Raw genomic sequence first — 27,281 nt, 5'->3', positions numbered from 1 at the left:
CTTGAGATGAAGTCTGGTTGCTGTTATAAACACGGGTGGCGGGTGCCGTGTGCCCCGCGTGGGTGGGACCTCCCGCAGCCCACAGGATTCATGGACCCCCCACCCCACGCCCCAGGAGCCCCTCCTCCGAGGACGGCGCCCTCTCCCAGGGGAGCCCAGCCCTGTCCCCAGAGTGGCCACCTGCTGCCATTACCTTTTCAGCCAAGGTCAGGACTGTCCTAGCTTGGATGACGACCACTTGCTCCTCGTTGGTCAGATTCTGCACCCAAAGCAGACAGGGGTGGTCAGGGGTGGGGCTCGCAGAGGCACCCAGATTGAAATGAGGGTGTGAGGAGGGGTGCCGGGGGGGGCGCCTGGTGGGGGGGAATTGGGGTGCCTGGTGGGGGTGGATGGGGGTGCCTGGTAGGGGGAGAGTGGGGGCACCTGGTGGGGGGAGTGGGGGTGCCTGGGTGCCGGATGGGGTGAATGAAGTGAGAGTGATGAGGGGCACAGGGGTCACAGGTAAGGTCACTCTTACTGAATTGGCCTCCTGGGCTCTTCAATCCCCTTTACTCTCACCTGGTGACTCTGATGTGCCCCCTCCCGCCCTCCCACTGCAGGTGCTCAGGACACCGTGAGTCCTGCTGGGGCAGTGGGGAGGGGCGGCGTGAGACAGGCCGCGGGGATACGGTGTCCCCAGCGTCCCTCGCCCACATCTTCGTGTACGCCAGCCCTCTGCCTACGCAGCCTGCACTAGTACTGGTTAGAATCCCGCTTAGGGACGTGGGGCGGGGACCTAGTATTCCTGGCTGTGAGACGCCTCGGGTCCCTGGCATCCTTGCCTTTTCTCTGCATGTTGTATTTGTGCCTCTTCCACGGGGCCCCCCGGGTGGTCTGGCTGAGTCTGGCTTTGGGGCCCACGAGCATCTCGAGGCTACAGGCACTTCACCTGCTCAGACCCTGACTCCACCTGCATGAGCACCGGGCGGGGCCCGGCTTGTGGGGAGCTGGGGGGTGCGGAGTCCTGGGAAGCAGAGAGCAGAGTGGGGCAGAGCCTGCTGGATCCCTGAGGTGGAGGACAGCCCCCTACAGCCGGGGACCCCCTGGCTCAGGGCCAGTCTGCTCAGCCCTCCATCTGGGGTGTGAGCTCCCCCAAAGGCAGGGTCTCTCACTGAGCCCCACCCCTGTAGCAGTCAGCAGAGGTGGGAGCCAGTGACCAAGCGCTGTAGGCACAGAGGCAAGCTCTGCCCTGGGGGCACAGGGCACCCCGACAGCACAGAGCGGGGCTGGCAGGCACCCCTCACACCCCCGGCTCCTGGGAAAGGCGGTCAGGTGTGCTCCCTCCTCCCAAGGCCGAAGGGGACCAGGGAGGCCGAGCCAGTGGCTTCGGGGAGAACCTCCCGGGACAAGGTTACACTGGGCTGGAGGACCTGCAATGTCCCACTGGGTGAGCAGCCTGGCCAGTTGGTGACGACACCCCGATGCCCCAGCCTGGGCAGAGCGCCTTCTGCTCTGCCTTCTTGGCCTCTGCTCCTCTTTCCCTGGGTGACCGGTGCCTCTGCGGCCCAGGGACAGTGGTGGTGAGTGGTGTCCCCTGCGGGGGAGGATGGGCGACCACTCTGCCCTGCCAGCCCCTGCTCAACTCCAAGGGCCCTGACTCCTGAGCAGACCGAGGTATGGGGTTCAGGTACCCACGTAGCCAGTTTGGAGGCTGTGGCCTCTCTGGGGCGGTCTGTGCCCAGCAGCCACAGGACTAGTACGCCCTGGCTGTGAAGGTAGTAGGGGCCAGGCTGTCTCTGTCACCTGCTTCCTCAGCTGGGCCACTCTGAGCTCCAGGAATGAATCTATGGGCTCAGGCTCTATGGGGCCCAGTCCTGGGTCATGACATGCATGTGAAGTGTGCCCCATGCTCATCTGTGACCACGGAAGGGACGTCCTCTAGGCCCGTCAGTCAGTAAGAACTGCCGAGCTTTCCGCAAGGTCACCTGAGCATAAAACCTGAAGGTGTGTCCTCTGGTCCCTGAGAGCCTCTGTCCCCATGCTCTGAGGCCATGTGATGGTTCCATAGCAGTCCTGCCCACTGGTGCTCTTGAGTAGGCAGCTACAGGGCTGGGGAGGGGCCCTGAACTGAACTGGACAGAGCTAGGCTCATCCTACATCAGCTCCGTGACCTGGGCAGGTGTCCTCTGGGGCCTCAGTTTTTCCAGCTGTGAATCAGAAGGTTAACGTACATGGTTCCCAAGAGCCCATGATGGGGCCTGATAACTCAGGGCTGGACCCCATCCCTGCTATTGGCTAATGCTACCTCCACCTACAGCCCAGAGAGAGCTCGGGGTCTGGGAGGGGGCAGATAGCACCAGTGGAGCCTCCTCCCCACGCTATTAGTGGGTAAGGGGAGAAGCGTCCCTGCCAACTCAGGGCCCTGCATGTCACAACTGCCAGCAAGAACTACGTGGCCCGAGAAAATGTGTGAGCACCTGGGTTTTGGTGTGAGTGTGTGTGTGTGTGTGTGAGTGTGTGGAGGGGTGTGTTTGCACGCATTTTTTTCTCTTTTTTGTCATCTTCTACTTCATGAAGTGAATGAATTTGACTAAGTGCCTGGTTCTTTCTCAAGAGTAGTGACCAGGACGGGAAGCCCAAGGTGTCTTAGGACGAGCTGTAGACTATACTTATTAGTATACCTTGGGGGAAATGTTCTGGGTGGTGGAGTGGGGCTGCCTTCTAGCGCAGATGAGCTGCTTGCTGGGCAGGGGACTCAACAAAGGCAAGAGGATGGAAAAAGGGCTGACAGAAGATGGATGGTGGATGGATGGATAGTGTAGAGTGGATGGAGGATGAAAGATGGATGGAAGATGGACAGACGGTAGATGGATGGATGGAGGGTGGATGGATGAAGGATGAAGGACGGATGTATGAATGATGAATGAATGGATGGGGAATGGATGGGGAATGGATGGGTATGGATGGAGGAGGATGGAGGGAGGGATGAAGGACAGATGGAGGATGAATGGAGGATGCATTGGTGGAAGAAGAATGGAAGATGAAGGGTGGGTAGATGGATGGATGGAGGATGGAGGGAGGATGAACGGATGGAGGGATGATGGTTGGAGGGTAGAGGGTGGAGGGAAGGACAGACGGATGGAGGACGACGGGGCAGTCACTCCGTAACCAGCAGCCTTCGAGGAGTTTGCTGTAGAAGTTGGAATTGTGCCCGCAACAAGATTGGCAGATTATTTCTGGTCTCCACCTCTCCCCCCAAACCAAGGACATGGGAACCCCTGAGGTCTGGGATGTCTAAGATACCGGAAGGAGCTGCAGCCCCACCCCCATCAGGGTGTGGAAAAGCTTGACGACTGGCAGGGATTCCGGAAACTGAGAGCGTGTCCAGAAGCAGCATTGCTGGCGGAAACGGGTGTGCACAGCAGAGGCTTCCCCATCCTGCAGCGCGGAGGCCCGGAACCCCGAGCCCAGGGTGCTAGTGGCCACCCAGCCAGGCGAAGGAACAACATGAGAAAGGGGCAGGACCTCCCGAATCCAGGGGCCGGCCCAAGCAGCTGTGGCCGCAGGGGAGCGCAGGGGGCGCGGGCGGTGGCATGCGCAGCGGGACTCATGGGGGTCCCCGGCCCCGGGGGCTGGCGAGGGCGAGGGCTGGCGTGAGGAGGCATGCACAATTCAGGAGAGCGACATACACTTACGGCGTTATCCCCCAGGATGTCCAGCTGCTTCATCAGCTCTGTGACCAGGATGTCCTAGAGCAACCACAGGGGTACGGGAGGTGAGCGCCAGCCGGGGGATGGGTGCGCCGGGGGGATGGGTGGGCGGAGGGGGATGGGAGGGCAGAGAGGGGATGGGTGCACAGAGGGGGGAGGATGGGTACACGGGGGGGGGTGGATGGGAAGGCGGGGAGGGGAAGGGTGTGCAGGGGGAGGATGGGAGGGCAGAGGAGGATGGGTGGGCGGAGGGGGGATGGGTGCGCGGAGGGGGGATGGGAGGACGGAGGAGGATGGGTGGGTGGAGGGGGGATGGGTGCGCAGAGGGGGGATGGGAGGGCAGAGGAGGATGGGTGGGTGGAGGGGGGATGGGTGTGCAGAGGGGGGATGGGAGGGCGGAGGAGGATGGGTGGGTGGAGGGGGGATGGGTGCGCGGAGGGGGGATGGGAGGACGGAGGAGGATGGGTGGGTGGAGGGGGGATGGGTGTGCGGAGGGGGGCCCCCGTTTACCGTCACGCCTTCGGCCTCGCAGTAGGCCTGGAGGGGGCTCTTCCCTTCCGCGAAGGGGGTGTGGTGGAAGTTGATGGCCGGCGACTTCCTCTCCCTCTCCTAGGACAGAGCAGGAGGCTGGGCATGGGGACGACGCCTCTGCCCCGGCGCCCAGCGCCCACACCCCTGCGCCCCACACCCCTGCACCCTGCACCCGCGCTGGACCTCACCTCGAGCTCCAGGATCCGGAACTCCAGCAGCTCATTTTGGTCCCTCGCATCCTGGACCTCATGTTTCAACCGACCCTCTTCTACTTCCATTTGTTTAATCTGTAAAATAAGGCAGGTGAGGTCACATGAGGGCGACTCCTCCTCGGCCTCCCTGACGGCTTCCGGCTCTCGTGGGGACAGCTGACCCGCCGCGGCGCCCAGGGCCCGCCCTCCAGCTGGAGTCCACGTGGGTCCATCCTAGTGGGAAAGGGCGAGTCCCCACCCCTTGGCTAATCGGGGTGTGGGCCGGGGGTGAGGAGCCCTGGAAGCCCCCGGAGAGGCGCGGAGCCCGGTCTGAGCAGAGGTGGGAAGAGGAGAGGCCCGTCGAGGGAGAGGAGGTAAGAGGCCCCCGTGCGGCCCCGCCGTGGCCAGAACCGTGCTCAGAGCCCAGGCTGGCCCGGGGCCTGCAGGCGCTTCGCTGTCCGACGGCGCGGCCACGGTCTGCGGCTGCCTGGGCCCTTCCAGAGCTGACGTTACTGGTGAGGGGCTTGTTTGAACAGAACCAGAAGCAGGTAAACCTGACGTGTGAGACGCCGCACGCCTTCCATAGGGTAAGCGCAACGCATCCTGGGGCACGTGGCCCGGTGAGGCAGGGAAGGGTGGGCCAGAGGGGCGTCCGCTGGGGCATGTGGCCCGGGCCATCCCCCCCGAACTGAACGTGGGGAGCTGAATGCCCTGCCTGGAAGCTCAGGGGCGCTCAGTGGAGACGGATCCAGAGGCTCAGCACCCAGCAAAGTGCAATTAGGGGCAGGTCCCTCCCACGCGGCACAGCTAAGGCCATGGGGCAGCCCCCACCTGAGATGGGACCCCGTGTCCACGGTAGCCAGAGAGGAGCACAGGTTTAAAGTGTGCACCCGGGGCACCTGAATGGCACCATCGGTGTGAAGTATCTGCCTTCAGCTCAGCTCATGTCATGACCCCAGGGTCCTGGGATCGAGTCCCGCATGGGGCTCCCTACTCAGTGGGGAGCCTGCTTCTCCGTCTCCTCCCCACCCGTGCTCGGTCTCTCTCACTATCTCTGTATCTCTCTCTCTCCCAAATAAAGTGTGCACCTAAGCATTGTAAGTGTGCACAGTGTTTGTACCGTACATGAGCATCTACGTGTGCACACACATGTTTAAGTGTGTGTGGACGTGCGTACCCGAGTGTCTACGCACGGAGGTGCTGCAGTGTGCATACAAGCATTTATGTGTGCACACAAGTGTGTGTGCTCAGAAGCATGTAAGTGTGCACAACAGTGTATGATGAGCATGTGTGCACACAGATATTTATGCAGGCGTGTATTTTCGGGAACACAAGCATTTATGTGCGTGTGGGTGTCATGTGTACAAGTGAGCCTTTAAGTGTGCTCAGGGTGTGTACAGAAAACACGAACACACGTGCACACGGGTGAGTATGCATGTGAACGTTATGTGTGCACACGTGCATTTCCTTGCACACAAGTGTACGTGTGCACGAGAGCACCCCAGGAACAGCTGTCCTGATTCAAGACGGACCCGGAGGGTCCACGGGAAGCATGCAGGTGTCACTCATGATTCAAGACCTAACGGCAGCCAGAGCCGGCCCTGGGCGGGACCGATGGCTTCAGTGGGGGGTGACGGGCTTGGCTCAGAGGCTGCCGCTGAGTGGGGAGCAGGGTCGCGGGGTGCCCCTAGGGCTGGTGGGGACGCACTAGCCGGCTCCTCTCTGTGAGCTGTGGCTGCCCGTCCTCTGCCAGGCCGGACGGGTGGCTGGTGGCGAAGGGCCCTGCGGTGTGACGACGGCGTGACGATGGCCACAGCAGCCAGAGCCCTGCCGGCCTTTCTGCCTCGGACACGGCGCCCCTGCTCCAGCCCCATCCCCAGCTGCCCGGGGGCCATGTGATGGCCGAGCACCGTCTGCGGCCTGTGGGCTGCCAGCACCGCCCTCAGCGCAGCCCCAGGAGCGGCGGAGGCGGGGTGGCGAGGTGGGGGAGGCCCCGAGTGGACGCTCAGCGCCGGGGGGCAGCGTGGGCCGGGCGGCACCGGGCAGGGGCTCGGGCCCCACGGGAACGGCCAGCAGAGCCTCAGCGGGGCGCACAGACTCGGGGCTACAGCGTGTGGGGGCCTCCCGTGAGCCCGAAGCCAGGAGCGCCACGGCCGGGGCCACCGCCAGGATGCCCTGGTTCCGCCGCACACCCTCCGCTTGCTCGGCGGTGCGGGAAACTGAGGCCCGGCGCCCGTGACCCGCAGCGGACCTCTCCCCCGACTAGGGTTCCCGGGCTCACCGAGGCCTCTGGGGGGTGAGGCCAGCGCTCTCGAGAGGGCAAGGCTGCCCCGGCGTCCCCTGGGCCCCCCTGGGCCTCGGCGGCCACACGAGCCCAGACGCGGCCGCACGCGGGGCTGGCCGGCTGCAGGGGCGGAGGCGCAGGGCTCCCCGCTCCGGGCCGCGACCTGGGCCCTACCTTCTCCACGAGCTCTTGGTTTCTTCGATACAGCGCTTGCTTCTCTTCAATCCACTTCATGTCCTTGAAAACAGAATTAAATTGGAGAAATAAAGGCCCGCCCGGAGGAACCGCGAAGCCAACGTTTGAACCACAACCCAGCAGAAGGGAGGATTCAACGAGAGGACCCGCCCCCGGCTTCTGCAACGGCCCCTGATGACGTCCACGCCGCGCGGGTGAAAGCCACCACCTCGCCCTCCGTTTTCTGGGAGGGGCCTGGACAGGGCGCCGGCGAGCAGCCCCGCTCCCCGTGGGACCCTCACGCCACCGCGTGGATGGCACTCCCGGCCCGGGCCAGCCCCGGCCAGGCACGGCCTGGTGCCACGCGGATGTCCTGGGTCCAGGGACCTTGGCACGGAGTCGGCAGGAGCAGGTTCCCTCGGGGGCTGTCCTGCAAGGTCAGACCCCGCTGGGAGCGTGTCCTCCTGCATGTGTCCGGCCGCCCCGCCGCTGCGCTCCCGGGCACTCATCAAGTCCAGGCGGGGTCCACGAAGGCCGTGCCCAGCCCGGCTGCCGAGCGCGGTGGCTCTGGGAGTGGGCGGAGAGGCAGCGGCGTGGTGGGGCACGAGCCAGCCTGCGTGTTTCAGGGAAAGGGCCGCAGGTGCCCACACAGCATCCTGGGCCACACGTGCTCAGGTGGAGTGTTGGCAACGTGACCCCGTGTCATCTGGGTCCTCCCCTTGCCCATCCTGCCACCTGCCCACCAGTTACCACACTGAGGACCACCGTGGGTGTGCACACGGCTTGGTGCTGAGCCAGGTGCTCCCCCATGCACACCCTCCCGGCCCTTCACGGACGTCCCCCAGCCCCGTGTGGGGTCCAGCTGGGGCTGCGCCATCCAGCAGGTCAGAGGCCCATGGCCACGGGCGAGGATGCCCTCCCCCAGTATTTGAAGAGCCCAGAGGTGGTGATGGCCACGGCGGTGGGGTCGTGACCGGTCATCTCCAGGGGTTGGGGGGGACACAGGGTCCGCGCAGGTCAGGCCCGTTGGAGGAGGCGTTGGCCCTTCCCCTGATATCTGTCCCTCGCGGTTTCTGCATGTCTCACTGGGGTGCCAGTCTTCAGGGTGAGCCCCACGCACACCCACAGACAACCCCTCGTCAAGGGTCTGTGCCCCTCAGGCCCCCTCCGTGCTAGTGGGACTCAGCCCCACTCCAGCCTCCCGGGACCGGGGCTCCACGCCCTCACCTGCCCCTGCTCGGCCAGGGTCTGCTCCAGGTCTTCGATGCGCGTCTGGGCCCTCTGCACTTCCGCTTGTAGCTGCTCACGGGTCTGTAGGACGGGAGGACACATACGTCAAACTTTCTTTCCGAGCCAGGGCGGCCCACAGGGACGGAGGCCCCCAGCCGGCCTCCGCCTCTGCCACCACTAACGGCAGGGGCCGTCCCCTGGCGGGCAGGGCATGCTGGGCAGAGGGGAGGACGCTGGGGCTCGTGCGAGACAAGCAGCCTCAGTTAGGTTGCGGGGTGGCCCTAAGATTCACTCTCAGAGGTTATTAGGGGAAATCTCCGCTGACAGGATGGAACAGCTGCCCAGGGCTTGTTCCTGCCTCGGGGCGACACTGAGGACACAGGCAGGGCTCAGCCACCTGCCCGGCACAGCCCGGCCGCCCTTCCCACCCCACACTGGCGCCCCTGCCGGTCCTGGGGCCCCTCGTGCTCCGCATTCTGCGTGCACCTGCCTTCCTGGCCCACCGGCCCCTGCAGACGCCCCGCAGTGCCCCCAGAGGGTCCGAGCCACAGGGCACTTCATTCCGACCAAGCTCTTGCTCCCCGGCGCCCACAGAGCGTTTGGGCCAGCTGGGCCGGGGTCGGGGTCCCTCAACTTGAGGAGGGCAGGGTATCCCCCCGCCCAGCCCTGGGTTCCTCTCCGGGTGGCTCCACGGATCCGCTCTCCCTCTCTGGCCCACATGGCCCTCCTCCCCCCAGGCCCCTGACACCCCCTCACCCAGGGCCACAGTGACAGAAGCGAGTCTGGAGACAGTTCTCGGCAGTCTATTTGCCAACAGGGAGTTGGCCCAGGGGCTCGGGGCAGCGAGGAGTTGCAGAGCCAGCCGAAGGCCCCTCGCCCTGTGTGGCTGAGGACACGGTTGGTCCCAGACCCCAGGGCAGCTGGGCCGGGAGCCCTCCAGTCTACAGGGACGCAGCCCATCTCCCTCTGCTGGGCATCCTCTCTGAGCCACAGGGCAGGGGCGAGGGGGCTCAGGGAGGGAGGGCGCAGCCTAGCGAGGCCGGCCGTCGGCCCCATGTCCTGCCTCTGGTGGCCGGGGCATGAGCACCGGCCCAGGGTCCAGGGAAGCAGGGGCAGGAGGGGGACACGTACCTGCTCCCAGCAGGGCCTGCCTGGTGAGGCTCAGGGTCAAGGTGGGGACAGCACCCGAGCTCGGAATTTATTAGATGAATGAATAATCTCAGCGAATTTCAAGAACCGAGCTGCCGTGCTGGCCCTTCTCCATCTCTGCACCTCGACTACACGAGAGCTGCCCCGGGCGCCACTGGCAGGCCTGCAAGGGGGCAGGCTTCACCTTGTCCACCAGCCAGTCCCCGGAGGGGACGCACACGGCTCTGGGGGGTGGGGGCCGCCACTCACACCCGACCCGGGCCCGCCCTGGCAGGTCCCACCCCCGCCGGGCCGACCGCCAGCGCTGCTTCCCGACCACGGGTTCTAACTGCCTCAGCGAGCAGCAGCAGCCCCGACAATAACCGTGGGAGAGAGGGCTCGGCCCGGAAGGTGAGGCGATGCAAGTGTCCCTGCCAAGGCCGGGGGTCAAGCGGGGAGGAGCCCAGCGGGAGCCGGAACGTCGTGGAGTGGAAGTCACTTAGACCTTAACTTCTCGCTCGGCGTCCAGCGTCCCTCCGACCTGCTCCTGCAGCAAGGCGTAGGCCCGCTGCAGAGCCTGGTACTCCATGGTCAGCTGCCGGAACCTCAGCTCCGTCTCCTCCTTGGCCACGCCCTGGGCAGGGGCAGAGAGACGCGGCGTTACCTGCGCCCCGGAGCTGAGCCCCGAGCCCCCAGGCTGAAAGGCCCCTGGCTACACGGAGGCCAGGGTGAGCCGCACGGCCGGCAGCCGGGCCAGGGGCTCCGCGGAGGGGGTGTCAGGTGAGCCCTGGGCCTGCGAGTGCACGTCCCCGCCCCACCTCACACTGCAGGCTCCCTTCCTGCCGTGAGGCCCAAGTGCCTCCTCCGGCTACGAGGACACCTGCTGCCCCAGGGAGACGGGGTGGGGGGGGGGCTGCCTTCCCAGGGCCCCACCGCACCCCGACGTGCTGGCTGCTCCAAGACCTAGGCCTAGCTCTGACACGGAGGGTGGCTGTGTCCCAGAGTGGCCTGGCCCCAGCTCCCCCCGCGCCCCGAGGCCACTGGAGCAGCTGCGCTACAACGTCTGGTCTCCAAGCAGGTGCATGGCCACGGGGCCACCCACCCGCATCTGCCAGGGGAGGCCCCACCCTCCAGCGCCTCTGGGCCTGTCCCGGCCGTGGACTGCCGGCCACTCCTTGACCTTCGGCCCCAGAGGCCGAGCCGGTCAGACCCAGCCAAGCACAGGCCTCCCCCCATGTGCAGGGCTCCGACGGCCGCCTGCATTTGGGGTGGTCCCTTCCAGAAGGACCGGTGGGCAGGACGGGCTGGTTGTGCTTTCGTCAGAGGCAACGCTGCTCCACACCGTTTGGTGGCCCTGACGTCCACCTCGGCGGGGCCCCTGGCGTTGGTGCCGAGCTCCCCACACGGCGTGGTTCAGCCCCTGGAGGGGCAGGGAGGCCCCGTACCACCGTAGGACGGGCACGGGCTCAGCGGCGGGGTGAGGGCTGAGCACGTGCAAAGGGACGGACGCACGGGCGGCCAGCAACGGGGAGCCCTCGTCACGTGCGGGATCCCAGGCCTGGGGCGCAGCAGGGAGGCCAGCCAGCCCACCCCCACGCCCCGGGGTCCCCGCCCCGCCCCCGCCCCCGCCCGGCCAGAAGCCCCGGGGGAAGCTACCTCCTCCAGGTCGTCGTCAGGGGTACACGGGGTCTGGTCCGTCCTGTCCGTTTGGTAAGAGATGGAAGAGCCGTCGGATTCCAGGGAGGCCTCTTCGTCATATCCGAAGAAGGTCTCCACCACCACCGGCTTCTGACCGAAAGGAACCGAGTCAGCCCAGACGTGGCCCCGCGTCCCCTCCTCGCCCCACGTCCACCTCCTCTCCGTCCAAGTCCCTCCTGCCGGTGTCCCTGACACTCGCCCTGACTCCTGGCCCAGATGGTCACCGGAGCCTCCTGGGTCCTCCTTCTGCCGAGACCCCAACGGGCCCCTTCACGGTCCAGCTGTGCAGGTCGTCGGTCACCAAAGTCAGAGGGGACTGTGGCCGGCGCCCCACGCCTTCGTCAACCAACATCCTGCCCTTGGCCACTGGCCCGTCCTGATGGCTCTGGCCTTTGTCGCATCACCTGGCGTCTCCTCAGTCCTGCCTCACAGAAGCGCCCGCCCTCCTGGGCCTCCCCCAGCTGGTGCCCTCGGGCCAGGCTCCGGCCTCCAGAAGCTCCCTAAATGCGCTGCAGTAACCCTGAGGGGAGAGAGCGCCCAACGCCCGTCCCCCTTCCTCGGGCCTCTCGGGACCAGCTGAGCGGCACTGGTGGCCCCGGAGCCTCTCCAGCCTGCGTGACGACACCCTCGAGCGTTCAAAAGCCAAACAAGAAAACACACGCATTTTGCATAAAGCGGAGAGTTCCCAGGAACATCTCCTGAACGTTCTCTAGTGAAGAGCTTACAGCTGTCGGAAAGGATTCTGGGGCAGCCCGGGGGGCTCAGCGGTTTAGCGCCGCCTTCGGCCCGGGGCATGACCCCAGGGTCCTGGGATCGAGTCCCGCATCGGGCTCCCTGCGTGGAGCCTGCCTCTCCCTCTGCCTGGGTCTCTGCCTCTCTCTCTCCCTCTCTCTTAAGAATAAATAAAATCTTTAAAAAAAAAATAAAAGGAAAGGATTGTGCTTCACACTCCCGGGGCGCAGGTCTGCCCGAGGGCCGGCGGGGGGCCAGCGGACACTGGTGCAGCGGAGGCCGGGACCTCGGCCCCAGGGCCACGGGAGTCTCACCCCCACGCGGGCAGGGGAAGGCCGCCCGGGAACCCTCCTCCCCGCTGTCAGGAATCCCAACCTCTCTGGGAAATTTAAAAAAGCAAGAAGGTAGGAGCGTTAAATCTAAAACCACAGAGTACTGATTTGGGGCTCGTTCTGGTTGCTGTTCGGTGGCAATTTTTAGAAATAATGAGGTTATCCTCTCTTCACCTCCAGAGAGAAACTCAGTCACGTGAAGTGGCTTCTAAAAACACACTTTGCGCACGTGTACGTCGACTTCGTCTACTTTACCTTGGGGAGTTTGGCCATTTTCTTTCTTTGCTTCCGATATCTTAAAAGCTTGTCTCGCTCCTGCAAAAACCGGAGGAAGAGATTTCCTGAGTGGGCGAGCAGCCCTGCTGATATTCCCGCGTGGGCGTCGGAAGGGAAGGGACCCCGCGGGCGGTTCCTAGGTGGCCGTGCTGCCTGCAAGGTCACGACCTGCGGCGCCGCTCGCGGAGGGCCCTGGGCTCTGACGGTGCAGGGGGCGCGTGGTGCTGCGGGGCTGTGGCCCACATGGGGGGCTGTCGCCCCACCACGCTCAGGGTGCTCCAGCCTGTCACAGCGTGTGGCTCGGGGTGGGCGCTGAGCCATGCACACAGAAGCAGGCTCCAAGCGGATGGAGCCCACCCTGCTCCGTACTGTCCGAGCAGGTGTCTGGGGACGGTGTCCCCACGCAGGTGGAGACGGACCCTGCAGACACGGAGGGAGACCACACACCCGTTTCTCCCCAGGGAGCTCCACTGCGTTTCCATGGCCCTGACCACGCAGCAGCCACGACCACGCGGGCCGGGGAGAAACCGTGTGGGGGTGAGAGCCCCAGGGAGGGCCGCGTCCCTGAGTAACGAGCCAAGCTGGGTGCTCCTCCTGCAGGTGTCACCAAAGGCCCCGAGGGGCATCTAGCTGACGCTCAGGGGTGGGCGTCCCGGTCACCCCTGCAAAGCCTCTGGGCAGGTAGCGCCTCTGTGTGGACGAGCAGGAGCCACCAGCACCAGGGGCCCGGGAAACGGGTGTGGACGGAGGGAAGAATCACTTACTAGCACGCTCTTCACGTAGCCGGCCGTCTCAAGCGTCTAGGGACAGAACAGCGTGTTAGGGAGCTGGGAGCACAGCCTGCTCCCCAGGGCACCCAGGGCGCCCACCGCCTCCCACTGCCTGCCGAGGGCCATCTGACGCGGCCTCATGGTCCTGCCTCCCTCAGCTGACCTCCCAAGTCACCGTGAGACCTGCAGAAGCCCCCAGGGTCCTGGGCTCGGGCCCACCCTTCGGCATCTGCAATGGCGGACAACGGCGATGGACCAAGGCCTCTTCCTCTTCCCATCCTCCCCCCCGCCCCCCGCCCGGCCCATAGATTCTTTTTTTTTTTTTTTTTTTTTAATTTTTTTCGGCCCATAGATTCTTAGACACGTGGGGACTGACGGTCACTCTTGGGCCAGTCGGGGAGGGCTGTGCTGATGGGACCCCGTCCTACAGCCCGTGCTGCGCAGTACGATCTCCTGGTACTCTGGAGGCCACTTCAATCATCACACGAGACAGGCCCCGGGCGCCAGGCTGGCTCAGCGCGGAGCACGTGGCTCTTGACCTCAGGGTCTTGAGTGCAAGCTGCACGTTGGGCATTAAACTTACTAAAACAAGAAGCCAGGCCACCCCAGCACTTCTGGGCCATAAGCCACACCAGCAAGGAGGTGCTGTTGTCCCTTCTGCTGCCCCCCAAAGTCATAGAATGACCAAGGCGACGTGCAGAAATGATCCCAGTGGACCCCAACAAGAGGCAGAAGGCCCCCAAGCAGAGTAATTGGAGGAGGATTTGATGCAGGACTACTTGCAAAACTGGTGTAGGTGTAGGGACAAGGACAGGCCAATGTAGAGGGGGAGTAGGGACAGGGACAGGGCATGTAGCGGGGGTGCAGGGACAGGGACAGGGTATGTAGAGGGGGTATAGGAACAGGGACAGGGCATGTAGAGGGGGTGTAGGGACAGGGCACATGGAGGTGGTGTAGGGACAAGGCACGTAGAGGGGGTGTAGGACACGGATAGGGCATGTAGAGGGGGTGTAGGACAGGGACCGGGCATGTAGAGGGGGTGTAGGACAGGGACCGGGCACGTAGAGGGGGTGTAGGACAGGGACAGGACATGTAGAGGGGGTGTAGGACAGGGACCGGGCAAGTAGAGGGGGTGTAGGGACAGGGATAGGGCACATGGAGGTGGTGTAGGGACAGGGCACGTAGAGGGGGTGTAGGACAGGGATAGGGCATGTAGAGGGGGTTTAGGGACAGGGACAGGGCACATGGAGGTGGTGTAGGGCAGGGACAGGGACGTAGAGGGGGTTTAGGACAGGGATAGGGCAAGTAGAGGGGGTGTAGGACAGGGACAGGGCATGTAGAGGGGGTGTAGGGACAGGGCACATGGAGGTGGTGTAGGGACAAGGCACGTAGAGGGGGTGTAGGACAGGGACAGGACATGTAGAGGGGGTGTAGGGACAGGGCACATGGAGGTGGTGTAGGGACAAGGCACGTAGAGGGGGTGTAGGACAGGGACAGGGCACGTAGAGGGGGTATAGGGACAGGGACAGGGCATGTAGAGGGGGTATAGGGACAGGGACAGGGCACGTAGAGGGGGTGTAGGACAGGGATAGGGCATGTAGAGGGGGTACAGGGACAGGGCATATAGAGGGGGTGCAGGGACAGGGACAGGGCATGTAGGGGGGTGTAGGGACAGGGACAGGGCTTGTAGAGGGGGTGTAGGATAGGTATAGGGCTCGGACAGGGCACGTAGAGGGGGTGTAGGGACAAGGAGAGGGCATGTAGAGGGGGTGCAGGGACAGGGACAGGGCACATGGAGGTGGTGTAGGGACAGGGCATGTAGAGGGGGTGTAGGGACAGGGACAGGGCATGTAGAGGGGGTGTAGGGACAGGGACAGGGCACGTAGAGGGGGTGTAGGGACAGGGACAGGGCACGTAGAGGGGGTGTAGGGACAGGGACAGGGCATGTAGAGGGGGTGCAGGGACAGGGACAGGGCACATGGAGGTGGTGTAGGGACAGGGCATGTAGAGGGGGTGTAGGGACAGGGACAGGGCATGTAGAGGGGGTGCAGGGACAGGGACAGGGCACGTAGAGGGGGTGTAGGGACAGGGACAGGGCACGTAGAGGGGGTGTAGGGACAGGGACAGGGCACGTAGAGGGGGTGTAGGGACAGGGACAGGGCATGTAGAGGGGGTGTAGGGACAGGGACAGGGCACGTAGAGGGGGTGTAGGGACAGGGACAGGGCACGTAGAGGGGGTGTAGGGACAGGGACAGGGCATGTAGAGGGGGTGTAGGGACAGGGACAGGGCACGTAGAGGGGGTGTAGGGACAGGGACAGGGCACGTAGAGGGGGTGTAGGGACAGGGACAGGGCATGTAGAGGGGGTGTAGGGACAGGGACAGGCCATGTAGAGGGGGTGTAGGGACAGGGACAGGGCAGTGTAGAGGTCCTCATGCCCAGCACCTGCATGTGGACCTTATTTGGAATAGGGTCTTTGCAGATGTGACTGAGTGAGGGGTCAGGAGGTGAGCTGGCCCTGCAGTGGGGTGGGCAGGTGTGCTCAGGAGAGAAGGGGACACAGAGGGCGGGCTCCTCGGAGACAGCAGGAGCAGGTGTGAGACGCCCACAGCCACCAGAAGCCTCCGGGGGCACAGGATGGCCCTGGCCTAGCACCTGAGGAGGCGCCGCGCCCCTGCTGGCACCCGCGGATTCCCACCTCCACACTGACAATGGGGGACTGTGTGCTCAGCCCCCAGGTGACACCCCTGTCCCCAGGGCCAGGGAACCAACACCGCGGCGGCATCGCTGCCCTGGATACCCCGGGGCCAGAGTGATGAGGAGACCACACAGTTCTAGAGAGGGCCCCTGGGGCCTGATCCTGGTGGGGTCCCCAGGGAGGGGGGGAGGGGAGGGGAGGGAAGAGAGGGGCGGGGGAGTAAGGAAGGGAGGGGAGGGAGTGGCAGTGGTGGGGAAAGGGGGGGAGGGAAGGGAGGAAGGGGGGCAAGGAGAGGGAAGGGGTGGCTAGGGGAGGGGCGGGAGGGGCAGGGGAGTGGGGAGGGGAGGGAGTGGGAGGGGAGGGGCTGAGGGGCAAGGGGCGGGGCCGACGGGCGGGGCGGGGGAGGTGGTCGGACCGAGGGAAATGGGAGGGGAGTGGTGGGGGCGTGGCTGAAAGGCCGCGTGGGCGTGGCCGAGGGCGTGGCCGGCGGAGATTGAGGGGCTGATGGGCAAGTCAAAGGCTGGAGGGGCGGGGCGTGAGGCAAGAAGGGGAGGGGCCAGGGTGGGGCGGGGGCGAGTCCGTGGCCGGAGGGGCGGGGCCCATGACGGGAGGGGCGGGGCCGAAGGCGGGACGCGCGGCCTAGGGCGTGGCCGGCGGAGATTGAGGGGAAAGGCGGGGCCGAGGGCGGGGTGATGGGCGGAGTCGAGGGCGGGCGGGGCGGGGCCTGGGCGGGGCGGGGCCGGGGAGGGGCGGGACCGAGGGCTGGACACGCGGTCGAGGGCGTGGCCGGCGGAGATTGAGGGGAGGGGCGGGGCCGAGGCCGGGGGGGGGGGGTGATGGGCGGGGCCTGGGGTGGAGGGGCGGGGCCTGGGGCGGAGGGGCGGGGCCTGGGGCCGGCGGGGCGGGGCCGGGCGGGAGGGCGGCAGCAGGCCCAGGGCGCTGGCGGAGGCAGCGCGGGCGCGAGGGCACCACCCCGGGGGCGCGGGCACCTTGGAGAGCTCGTCTATGAGGTTCTGCTGCTCCACAATCTGAAGTCTCAAGAAGTCCACTTCTCTGTCGTCCTGACTTTGGTCCAGGTCGTTCAAGGAGCTGGGTCTCCGGATGATCCCTGCTCTCTGTCTCTGCAAAGCCAGCCAGACCCTCACAGGGGTGCAGGGAGGGGCTCTCTGCCCGTGGCTCGCGCCGGGGCGGGGGGCAGGGGCCCCTCTGCAGGGCCCTGGGGGCGCGCGGGGCGAGCCTGCACCCCGGACCTGGCGCCCTGACCCGGCGCACCCCGCCGGCTCCTGGGGGCTGAGCCTGGGAAGGAGGCATTTCTGCAGCAACGGGGCGGCGGGAGGGGGCGAGCGGGGTGACCCCCGCTACGGTCGTGCTGAATTACTGTGGCCGAACTAAGAAGGGGCCCGGGGGCACCAGCTGACCTTCCCACACCCCACTAGGGGACCCTCCCGCAGCTGGGGCAGGCTGCTGGTCTGCGAGCCCCTCCCCTCCACGCAGGTGGGCTGCGCTCTTCCTGGGGGTCCGCAGGTGCCCCCGGAGCTCTGGTGTTGGTGGGGCCGCAGGCCTGGGGCTGACCTGCTCAGTGACCTCCCTGCCGGGATCTGCCCAGGCGGTGCCCACGACCTCTTCCCTCCAGTGCTCTCCTCTCCCAAGGAGGCTCCGCATTGGTTCCCGTCCCCACAGAGTATGTGAGACCAGAGGCCTGATGGGGACCTTATTATCAAGTCTTGCAGGTGACAAGTTGGGGGGGGGGGGCTGTTGCTCATCACTGGGGAGCCTGAGCGATCCCACGGGCCGGTCGGACCTGTCAGGGCCCCTTACCATTTCTATGTTCTCCTGCGTGACAAATTTTAACTTGTTTTCCATCCGACGTAAAGTATGGGACAGATCTTCATTTTTCCGGGTAAGGCGTTTGTTTTTATCCAGCAAGGGCTTATACTGGCTCTCAGCTTCCCTTAAGCGCTTTAACTGAAAGACCAAATTAATCACTCAGCATGATTTTAAGTGTGACTGGAGCCAACAGTCCCTGTACAGAGTCGCAAACTGACCAGAACAAGCTTTGGCTACAGCAAGGGAGGGGTATGGGGCAGAGGCTCTGTTTTGCCAACAAGAGCTGCCACGAACTGGCCAGGCCCTTGGAGAAGCTCCCACGCAGGCAGAGGTACCTGGAAATTCCAGCGCCTGCCAGGAGCGATCGGGATGGCTCCACCGCGGGGCGAGGGCCTCACTCACCCCAGACAACCCACAGGACTGAGGGAACTTTTTTGCTCAATAATATGGAACGGGCATTAGCCCACCCGTGCCTGTGGCCCACATCTGGCCCCCCCCCCCCACCAGGTTTTGTTCATAAAGTTTTATTGAAACGGCTGAGAGGCCTGCAGGCAAGCCCTGCCCTTGGCACCATCACTCCTTTCCACAAGGGAATTTTGGAGGTGGGCGCCCTCTGCCCTCCCGCCCTGACCCCAGACCTATAGGATCCAGATCCCCCGTGCCCCTGCCCCATTGCCACTCACCAGCTCATTCCTTTCTTCGGACAGCAAGGCGTTTCGGTCCTCCAGCTTCCGAATGATCGCACTCAGCTCTGCAATTTTAAGTTGGAAGCGCCGAGCATCCTTTTCATCCAACTGCTGTTCCTAAAACAAAAATCAACTGCAAATAACTGTTCGTAGGCACAGGCATAAAAACCTCTGCAAATCCCAGCACACCGTGGAAAACAAAGCAGCTCTGTGTCATGATCGCCCGTGATTGCACATGGCGGGTGGGTGGGTGAGTGCCGGCTGGCCACCACGGGCACAGCAAACCGCACATGGGGACAGAACAGAGGAGCAGAAATGTCCATGAGTGTGCGGAGGTGGAAGGCAAGGGCGTGCAAATGCAGGCACCGCAGGTGTGGGTGCTCCGGGCCCCCTCGGGGTGCTGCTGGTACGGCGCCGGGCAGGGGTCTGCCCTATGCCAGAGGTGGGGATGCGGTTTCCCTAGTGTGATCCTGTGAGCACGGGAAAAGATGTTCAACTTAAGACTTTCAAAAGGTGACTTCCCAAGAAGTGTGCTCCCTCACACTGGGGTTCTATAAGGTCACTTTGGAAACCTCTGGAAACTCATTCAAAAATCAATGAAAACATTTTGATCCAGTTTCAGAATCTCTCTGGAGTTAACACAATCTATCGAGCGCCAGAGCAAGATTTAATTCAGTTAGGCCATTTATAATAAGATTGTAAAAATCATTTTCTATTCTTGAAATGTCACTGTCCTCGGGCTGGCTCAGCTCAGACATTTTGTCCTTAAAGCAAACAATGCACGTCCAGGAAGGACAGAGGGAGGGTTCCTCATTCAGCAGGTGCAGGAGAGGCTAGGGAGCGGGCCCCACAGGACCTGCGTTGAGGGTTCATGGAATTTAGAGTCCCCCCACCCCAGATTGCCCAGAACCACTCCAGAGGGCTCTGAATGAGGAGCAGCAATGAGGAATGAAGGATGTCACAGCCCTGTGGCTGGTGGCAGCCCCCACGCTGTCACGGCAGCCTGAAGAGGAGCAGAAGGGTGGCATGGTCACACAAAAAGCAGGTGGGGGTGACTGGTGGGGATGTGGGCGAGCAGAGAGCCAGGAGCTCGTGCGCACGGAGATGGAGGCCGTACGGCCTCATCCCGCCAGCCCGCGGCAGGAACCGGTACCAGCAAGCAAGGAACCTTAGCCCCCTGGGGGCCTGGCAGCTGCAGGTGGGCTCCAGCTGGAAGCCCGAGGCCTCGGGGGGCCGTGGGAGGGTGGATGGAGTGAAGGCCAGTGCCGTGCCCCGTTAGCAAGGGGGGAAGGACACAGAAGCCTGCTTGCCCTCCCAGCCAAGCCAGATAAGCCGAGGGGTCCGGGGTCTGGCTGGGGGGCTGCAGACATGGTCAGCATCCCCAGGGCAGGAGGTTCTGGTTCTGGTCTCTGGACCTAGGCTCTCAACTCCCTGGGGAGCTGCCCGAGCGGGGCCACATAGCCGCGTGCAGCGCTGTCTGTGACTCTGGGTCACCGGGCAAAGCATGGGGAGGTGCTTACAGGGCTTCCCGAGTGGTCTGAGGCGTCTCCTGCACCGCCTGCATAAGGAAGTTCCCGTCTGGGGCTGCCCAGGTGCCGATCAGCCTCTTTGACCTGGGACAGCTGCTCATCTAGAGCCTCTTTTTGGAGCTGCAGTCTCTGAGCATGCCCGGCTTGAACCCCTAACTCTCTCTCCAGCACGAAGACTGCTCTGTCTTTAAATTTTATCTCCTCCATCTACAAGGAGAACAGAACACAATCACACAGGCAGGCAGAGTACAGATCTGCGGTTACCATAGAAACAGAGGGAGCAACCCCTGGAACCCGCGTCGGGAGGGTCCCCATGGCAGCAGCCCTGCCGGGACAGAAGCAGGGCAGGCCTGGCCGGACGAGGACGAGGACGGGAGCCCCAAGGCTCAGGCCGCAGCCGGAGAGACCCCCCCCCGGCCCCCCGCGCCCGGCTGGCCTCTGCTCTGCTGCTTCAGTTCAAGCTGGAGCAACCGAGGCTCCTTCCTGGAGTCCGCGCAGCCCTCCCGGTGTCCCTGGGCGCCCGGCGGGCCCACCCCGTCCAGCGCTGGACCTGGCATTGGCGGGCAGGCCCACAGGGGCCATCTGTAGCTCCTGCCTTCTAGTGTGTTGGGCAGGGCAGGGGTACCCCGAGTTCCCCGAGCCCCAACCGTGGGACGGTGTGAGGAGCAAAGTCCGCCCTCCACAGGCAGGCTGCGGGTTAGAGAAGCAGAAGTTTCTCGATGCCCTCCTCTCCTCTCCGAGGGGACCGGCCCAGGGAGCTGGAGCCAATGCTCGCGTCCTGCAGCCTGCTCTCCTTGTTGGACATGTGGACGTGGACAGACAGCAGAGGCGCTGCCCCGTGGCTTGCGGGCAAAGCTACGTTTTTAGTTAATCTTGGTTTGAACAAAGTCTTGGAGGAGGGGGGTCTCCAGACAAGTCGGCTCCAGAGTGGGGGACAGGAGCACCCGGGCCACCCAGGCCCCTGCAGGCCACCAGGTCCACAGCCTCCCTGCTCTCCCTGAAGCACTCAGCCCCCTGACGGCCGCCAGGAGCCCTCCGCACCAGCCACCAGCTGCCTCCCAGCCCCGCATCTGGGTTCCCCCCACCCAGCGGGGGCAACACAGACCCTCTCCGCCCATTCTTCAGTCGGGTGGGCCAGGGGCCCTCACTACGGTGAACGGCCCCGGGTTTACGAGACGCCTCTGTTTAAAACATAAACAACAGGACAGGGCGGGATGTCTTGGTGCTTCCCCTGCTGTTTAAGGGTCGAATAAGCTAATAAACCAGCCATGTGCTGAAGTCAGCGTGGAAACAGAGAGGCGTCTCATTAGCCCAGATCACAGAATTCACAGGCCAGTGGTGAACTGAACAGAATAAAAGAAATCCTTAATTGCTAAATTCCCAACTACCCGCGCACACGGAGACGCTGGAAGAGACAACACGGAATTAGTGAAAACAAAGGGGCCGGGGAAATACAGTCGTATCACCAAGGAGCTCTGCTCCGGGGCCTAACGTTGACGCTCACACGCAGACGCTCCGGAAACATCGCTGTTCCTTCAGCAGGAAACCAGAAGATGAGCGTCTCTGCGCAAAGATCCCACCAAAATGAGCTCTTTGAGCAGCTGGTTTGGACCAAAAGGCAGACCTCCCCCCCAAGAACCAGGGGAGGTGTCCTGTCCTGCGGCCAAGGGAGGCGACCCGCCCACAGAGGAAATTACAGGAAAGGGGCTTCCACGCGGGGGCAGGATAGGATCCTGTAAAGGTGGGGAGTCACTCCAAGGTCAGTGACGGCGTTGCCAGGGGGTCCTCCTGAACCACAGGGCTCTGCACGCAGCAGTGTCCACGCAGGAGACCACGACCCTACAGCTTCCACCTGGATCGCCCATTTGTGCAGGGGGCAGGCCTGCAGGTGCACGACACAGGTGCCCGTTGGAGGGGAGAAAAAGCTTCGTCCGGTCCTGTGGGGCCCCCACTGCACCTACAGGGGCCTGCTTCCAACTTGGGGCACAGCCGTGCTGGTGGGGAGATCGCTGCATCCCATTAAGGGGATCCCAGGGGCCCCGAGCATGACCAGCAATGCCAGTGAGGTCCTGGTGACGCCGTGACTGGGGACACGGGGCTCTAAGGTAGAGCTCCATTGCCTCAAACTACCGAGGGGGTCCAGGCTCCCAGGGACGGGGAGAACCAGGCACGGCCCCCCACACACCCGGAATGTTCTCTTCAACGGCTTAGCTCCGGGTCTCTGAGGACATTGACTCTGCGGTGACAGCCACCGGCAGTGGGTGTGACCTGAGCCACCCTGACGCCCCAGATGAAGCTGCGGCACTGGGGCCATTCCTGTCCTGACAGGATGGCAACTCCCTGCGGTCCAGGCGGAGAGGGCGCCTTCCCACGTGGCCCCCACATCAGGATGGCCTCGGGGCCCCGACCTTTCCCCGTGGGCCTCCTGGGCTCACCTTGCTGCACCTGGGAGCTCCCACGCCCCACGTCCCCGCCCCCAGAGCCCTCCTGTGCACCCCTCGGCCTGGAGCACATCCCAGGCTGCGGATCTCCTGCTCGCACTCCCCATGTCCCCCTGCCCCCCAGTGCCCCCACCCCCAGTGCCCCTCCCAGGAGCCCCCGGAGCACATCCCAGCCTGCAGGTCTCCCTCCCACGCACCCCACCCCGCGCCCCCCAGCACGTACCAGCCTGCGGATCTCCCGCTCGCACTCCTTCTTGATGCGGGAGATCTCCTCCTGGTGGAGGTGATACACGCTCCGGATCTCCGCGGCCTTGATCTTGTCGGCCTGCACCGCGATGGTCAGCGCCTCCTCCACCTGCTTCTTGGCCCCCTTGAGCTCCGAGATCTCCTGCTGCATTTTGATCTTCTCCGCCTCGAACCCCTTCTTGGCCTCCTCCTTGGCCTCGGACAGCAGCACGATCTTGGCCTTGTCGGGGGCGCCGTCGCGCAGGGCGTGCAGCAGCGCCTGCAGCCGCTGGTTCTCGTTGTCCTTGATCTTAATGACCCTCAGCAGCTCGGCCTCGTGCTGCCGCAGCAGCGCCTCGCGCACGGCCTGCAGCTCCTTCATCTTCTCCTCGTGCAGCTTCGTCTTGAGCTCGGTGAGCAGGACGGCGTTCTTGTGCTGCTCGTGCTCCCGCACCTGCCTCAGCTCCTGGTTCTTCTCCCTCTCCACCCGGCTCACCTGGAACACAAGAGCCAGCCCGTCGCTGGTGAACCGCCTCGGCCCCTGCTGACGCCGAGGGACCGCGTGGGCAAGCTCGGGGCTCCTTCCGCGAGGCGGGCCGTCCTCCCCCGAGAGTGGCTCCTTCTGGAAACTGAGTCAAGCCCTGTGGGTGGAGAGCACGGACCTGCGCGCCCAGGCGTCCGCGGGGCGCTGGCGGCTGGAGCCCCCCGGGCCTGGGAGGTGAGATCGCAGACATGGGGTCCACGCAGGTCTGCCCTGCGCCTCGCCCCCGACCAGGACCCACCGTGCCGGGAACGCCCGCCGGCCACCTCACCAACGAATCACCGGGAAAAAGGTGCGGGTGCCTCGGGCACGGATGACAGGCTGTCGCACTCACCTTCTGTGACGTTCTGGGCCATGGGGCGGCCACTCTAGGCACTCGCTCCCTAGGTGACATGTAATGTCTAGATCTTTGGAAACACTCAGATTTTGGTCTGAATCTCTTGTTTCCATCTAGAACTTCCACCTCGGCAGAATGACCCCAGCACCTGCACGTGGCACCGAGTCGGTGCTCAGAACCTAATACGGGGTGAGAGTGTGGCTCACCTGCCCCCGGTCCAGCACTCCAGGTGGCGCTTCGCCTCCCGCCTGCCTCTGGGCTCCCCGTCGCCGTCCACGGCACCTCGTGTGGGGTCACCATCTCCAATCCCATCCTCCCCTCATGCACCCCCCAAAGCCATCCCACCCTCACACCCAGCTCCGGAGCTGGGCCCCGCTGCTCCCCACTGCAGGCAGCCCCACCTCGACTCACCTGCCGCCACCCACTGTCCACGGGAGGAAGTCTGTGCGGGTCAAGCCCTGCCCAGCCCTCCTCTCTGCACCCGGCGCATTCAGAGTAAAGGCCCAGCCAGGGGCGTCACCGCCATGGACCACACCCACTGTGCCATCTGGGGAAGTGTCAACCCTCCCTGCCAGGGCTGCTGGCACCCCAGCTAGCAGCTCTGGGGTCCTTTCCCCAGGGTGATTGCTTGGACCCCCGACCCCGGGCAGGCCCACTGCCCACCCCCTGCCCGAGTGCCCGCAGACCGTGGCCGGTGCCCCAGATGCCCAGCCCTGCTCCACACGCTGACCCTGCCATGTCGTGCCCCTTCCTCACAGCAACCCCCCCCCCCCAGGTGCCTTATTCATTCCTGTCTCCGGGCCTGTAGTGTCTGCCCCATCTGAGCAAGCATCCCCGGGAGGCACGCACAGCGGGGCCATCCTCCCATTTGGCGTGGGCTGAACCGTGAGGCTCCCCAGGTGGGGGATGCGGGAATGGGGCCTGGCCTGTGGCCCCGAGCTTGCAGGTGGTAGGGGGGCAGCGGGCGGAAAGCCTCGCAACGGCCGCGGGAGCGACTCAGGCTCCTGTCCCCAGACGGGCCGACAGCAGTGGAGGATGTGAGGGGGCCGCACGCGGAGCCCCGCTGCCCCGCGTCCCTCAGCCCTGCTTCAGGAGCACACGGCAGCTTTGTAACAAGCAGTTAGGAATAATCCCCCTGAGACCCCAGCTGCCTCCCCACGGACCGCGGCCTCCGGGGACCTCGTGAAAGTCTGGCTGACGTGGCCACACGCTGCTGGCGGCTCAGCGGGCCGGGCTCTTGACCAGCGGGGCCGCGGCTTTGCCTTTCAGGACGTCGCAGGGCTGAGCGGTTCCTGCATCCGGGGTGGGTCTTCCTTCGGCACCAGGGGTCGTCGGGTTGCTGGGGGGGGCAGGGCAGGCAGGTGTCCCTCTTCATCGCCTCCATTCACCCAGTTTTCAAGGGACTGGCGGGCTCCCGGGCGGCCCGGCAGGAGCCCAGTTACTTGTTTCATTAGGAACGTGTGGGTTTAAGCAGAGTGGCGGGTTTGGCGCCTGCTGGTGTCATCCTCACGGAGGCTCAGAGCGTCCATCTGCGGCCAGCGAGGGGGCTGGGGCCTTCGGACGCGCCGTGAGCCTGCCTGTCTTGCTCTCCGGCAGGTCGGGCCTCACCGGCCCGTCCACTCACCTCCTGCCCCGACTGCTCCCCAGGCGCCCTGACTTCTTTCGATGGGAAGCAGTATTTCGGGGTCACAGCTGGTCCTCCCCGTGGACGAGACACGGCGTCTGCCTCCCCGCGTGTGAGAGGACATGCCTCTAGGTTCCCGTGGACGTTTCCAATTTCCAGTGTGTTTCCGACCCAAAACCAGGGCTCCCGTTCAAGTTTCCCTGCGTAGCTTCTGCGCCCCCGTCCCCTCCCACGGAGGATCTGGTTGTCAAGGAAACCGAGGGACAGGACGGGAACACCCCCTAACTACTCCTTTACCTGCAGGAGACACGCCATCGGGGGCATACAGGGGCCGCGGCACTCACGGCCCCCCCAGTTCGGACTCCCCAGTTTCCCTCTTCCTTTCCCAGCGGTTGGCTGTGAGGCGCCTCCCGCGGCCATGGGGGCCCCAGCCCGCTCTCTGAGCGCTTGATCTTCCCTTGAGGAATTCCGGGGAGTCTCCCCCTTCTCCGTCTGCTTCGCCCGACAAGGCCGACCAGGCCACAGCACAGGCGGCTCCCGCGGCCTCACCATCCTCGGGGTTTGTTCAGAAGGAAACTACGTTCAGCGCAGCCCGCAGTCCTCGCAGGCACCGTGGAGCTGGGGACGACGTGGACACCGGCAGGACCCCCGCCCCCAGCCGGCCATCCAGGTGGCCTGGACCCGCTGTGGACACAGAGGGCCCACGGTGATGGGCACGACCGCCAGACCTCGGCCCCCGAGGACGGCCCCTGCCCGTGACCGGCACAGGCCCGGCGGCAGGCAGGCGCTCCCAGGACGGGGTGGCCGCCGTCCGCAGACCTGATGGGACGTCCCTAAGAGGGATGACAGGCTGGAGCTGCAGACCCACAGGTGCCCGGCCGGGGCGCCAGGAGACCGTCTCCTCCGGAGCAGGACGGGAGGCGCCTGCAGTCTTAGCAGCTCATGCCGAGGAACGTAGGCCTGCGACCCAAGGGGTGCGTTAGGGGTTGAGATCGTGTTACTGGTTAAAATTGCAGAGAAACGGGGCGCCCGGGGGCTCCGTGGGGGAGGCGTCTGCCTTTGGCTCAGGTCATGATCCCGGGGTCCTGGGATTGAGTCCTGCGTCGGGCTCCCTGCTCCGAGGGGGAGCCTGCTTCTCCCCCTGCCCTTCCTCCCGCTGCTCACGCTGTCAAATAAATTAATAAAATCTTTAAAAATAAATAAATGAAGCAAAGGCCCCTGTGAAATACGCCAGCAGCGTCGCCCCGGGCTGCGCGGGGGCCTGCGCTCAGGCCAGGGGCTTCCGCACTCGGGCCCCGGCCCGAACCCGTCCGTGGACCGAAGCAGCCATAACCCTTTATGACGCCACAAAACCTTACGGCTCTCAAACACGTTTGCTCAGAGGTTTATGGAATTTTAACTCAAATGGGCCAATGGCGCCGCTGGGACCCGGCCCCCCGGCTTGCGGGCACCTCGGGTCATGCTCGTTTTCTGCCGGGAGGGAGCTTTTTCTCTCCGGTCGTATTTCCAGGAAGTAATTCGGGGTCATCCTTAGAGACGGTCGAGGTCCTGGGCGAAGCCGGCAGCAGGGCAGGTGCACTCGCCCGCCTTGTCCGCAGAGGCCCGGGCGCTCACCCAGCCACCAGCAGCCCGGCGCTCCCTCCCGACGGACACACGCGGTAGCGGGCCGCACCCCACAACCCCGCTGCTCCCGTGAGCTGCTGTGGCCTCTCCCTGGGCTGGGCCGGTTTCCGGAACGCTCCGTCGTCGTGCCTGTTCTTTCAGGCACTGGCACTCCTTCCCCGGCTGGGGGTCCCCTCCTGCCTTGCTTCTGTCTACGACGGCCGGAGGCTCTACGCGCGTGAGGTTTACGTCTGCGTCTTGCCCCGCGAGGACAGGCCTGCAGCTTCCCCGGGACCCCCTCGCCCACGGTGCTGGGACTCGCAGGACAGAAGACTATTGCCCGCCGGAGGTCTGGGGTGAGCCCCACGACCCACCCCACACCTTCGTGGGCGACACCGATGCCATCCCTGCCCCCGGGCCCCGCCTGCAGCCCCTGCCCACCCGGCATCCTGGCCCTCTCCCGACCCCACCCGCATGGCCCTCCGTGGCCTGGTCTCGGGCCGCCTTTCCTGCCGCTGCATCACGTGTGCCCTTACAGGGACCCACCTTTACCGGCCCTTCCAGGCATCAGGATCTCCGTCCAGGGCCACCTCTTCTGAGAGGCCCTTCCTGATTGCCGCATGGACTGATGGTACCACGGCCAGCGCAGCGGTCATGTGGCTCTATGTGCCCCACCACCTGCTTCCTGTTCCTTGTTGTGTCCTCCACGGGGACAAGGCCTGGGGGTCACGCAGGTG

At 64.7% G+C, this 27,281-nt stretch overlaps 1 protein-coding gene across 50 annotated transcripts in view; it reads right to left on the bottom strand.

The window, feature by feature from the left end:
• The window catches only part of JAKMIP3 (Janus kinase and microtubule interacting protein 3), a 97,046-nt gene that overhangs the window by 22,510 nt on the left and 47,255 nt on the right, over positions 1-27,281 (bottom strand). For 5 of the 50 annotated variants that reach the window (XM_072740455.1, XM_072740442.1, XM_072740457.1 and 2 more), the window contains 15 exons: positions 22,439-22,936; positions 19,766-19,981; positions 18,243-18,362; positions 17,551-17,697; positions 16,722-16,853; positions 13,030-13,065; positions 12,245-12,304; positions 10,884-11,012; positions 9,733-9,861; positions 8,097-8,180; positions 6,870-6,932; positions 4,409-4,507; positions 4,200-4,298; positions 3,669-3,728; positions 194-259 (listed from right to left, as the gene is read on the bottom strand). In XM_072740455.1, coding sequence (XP_072596556.1) covers positions 194-259; positions 3,669-3,728; positions 4,200-4,298; positions 4,409-4,507; positions 6,870-6,932; positions 8,097-8,180; positions 9,733-9,861; positions 10,884-11,012; positions 12,245-12,304; positions 13,030-13,065; positions 16,722-16,853; positions 17,551-17,697; positions 18,243-18,362; positions 19,766-19,981; positions 22,439-22,936 — 1,938 coding nt within the window. Of the gene's footprint in view, positions 1-193; positions 260-3,668; positions 3,729-4,199; positions 4,299-4,408; positions 4,508-6,869; positions 6,933-8,096; positions 8,181-9,732; positions 9,862-10,883; positions 11,016-12,244; positions 12,305-13,029; positions 13,066-16,721; positions 16,854-17,550; positions 17,698-18,242; positions 18,363-19,765; positions 19,982-22,438; positions 22,937-27,281 lie in introns of all 50 variants that reach the window. The other 45 variants (XM_072740461.1, XM_072740448.1, XM_072740460.1 and 42 more) reach the window with 20 other exon arrangements.

The sequence above is a fragment of the Vulpes vulpes genome, chromosome 15 (genome assembly GCF_048418805.1).
Source record: "Vulpes vulpes isolate BD-2025 chromosome 15, VulVul3, whole genome shotgun sequence".
NCBI lineage: Eukaryota > Metazoa > Chordata > Mammalia > Carnivora > Canidae > Vulpes > Vulpes vulpes.
Note: the sequence above shows the minus strand (reverse complement) of the source record. Positions and strands in the feature narration are given on the sequence as shown.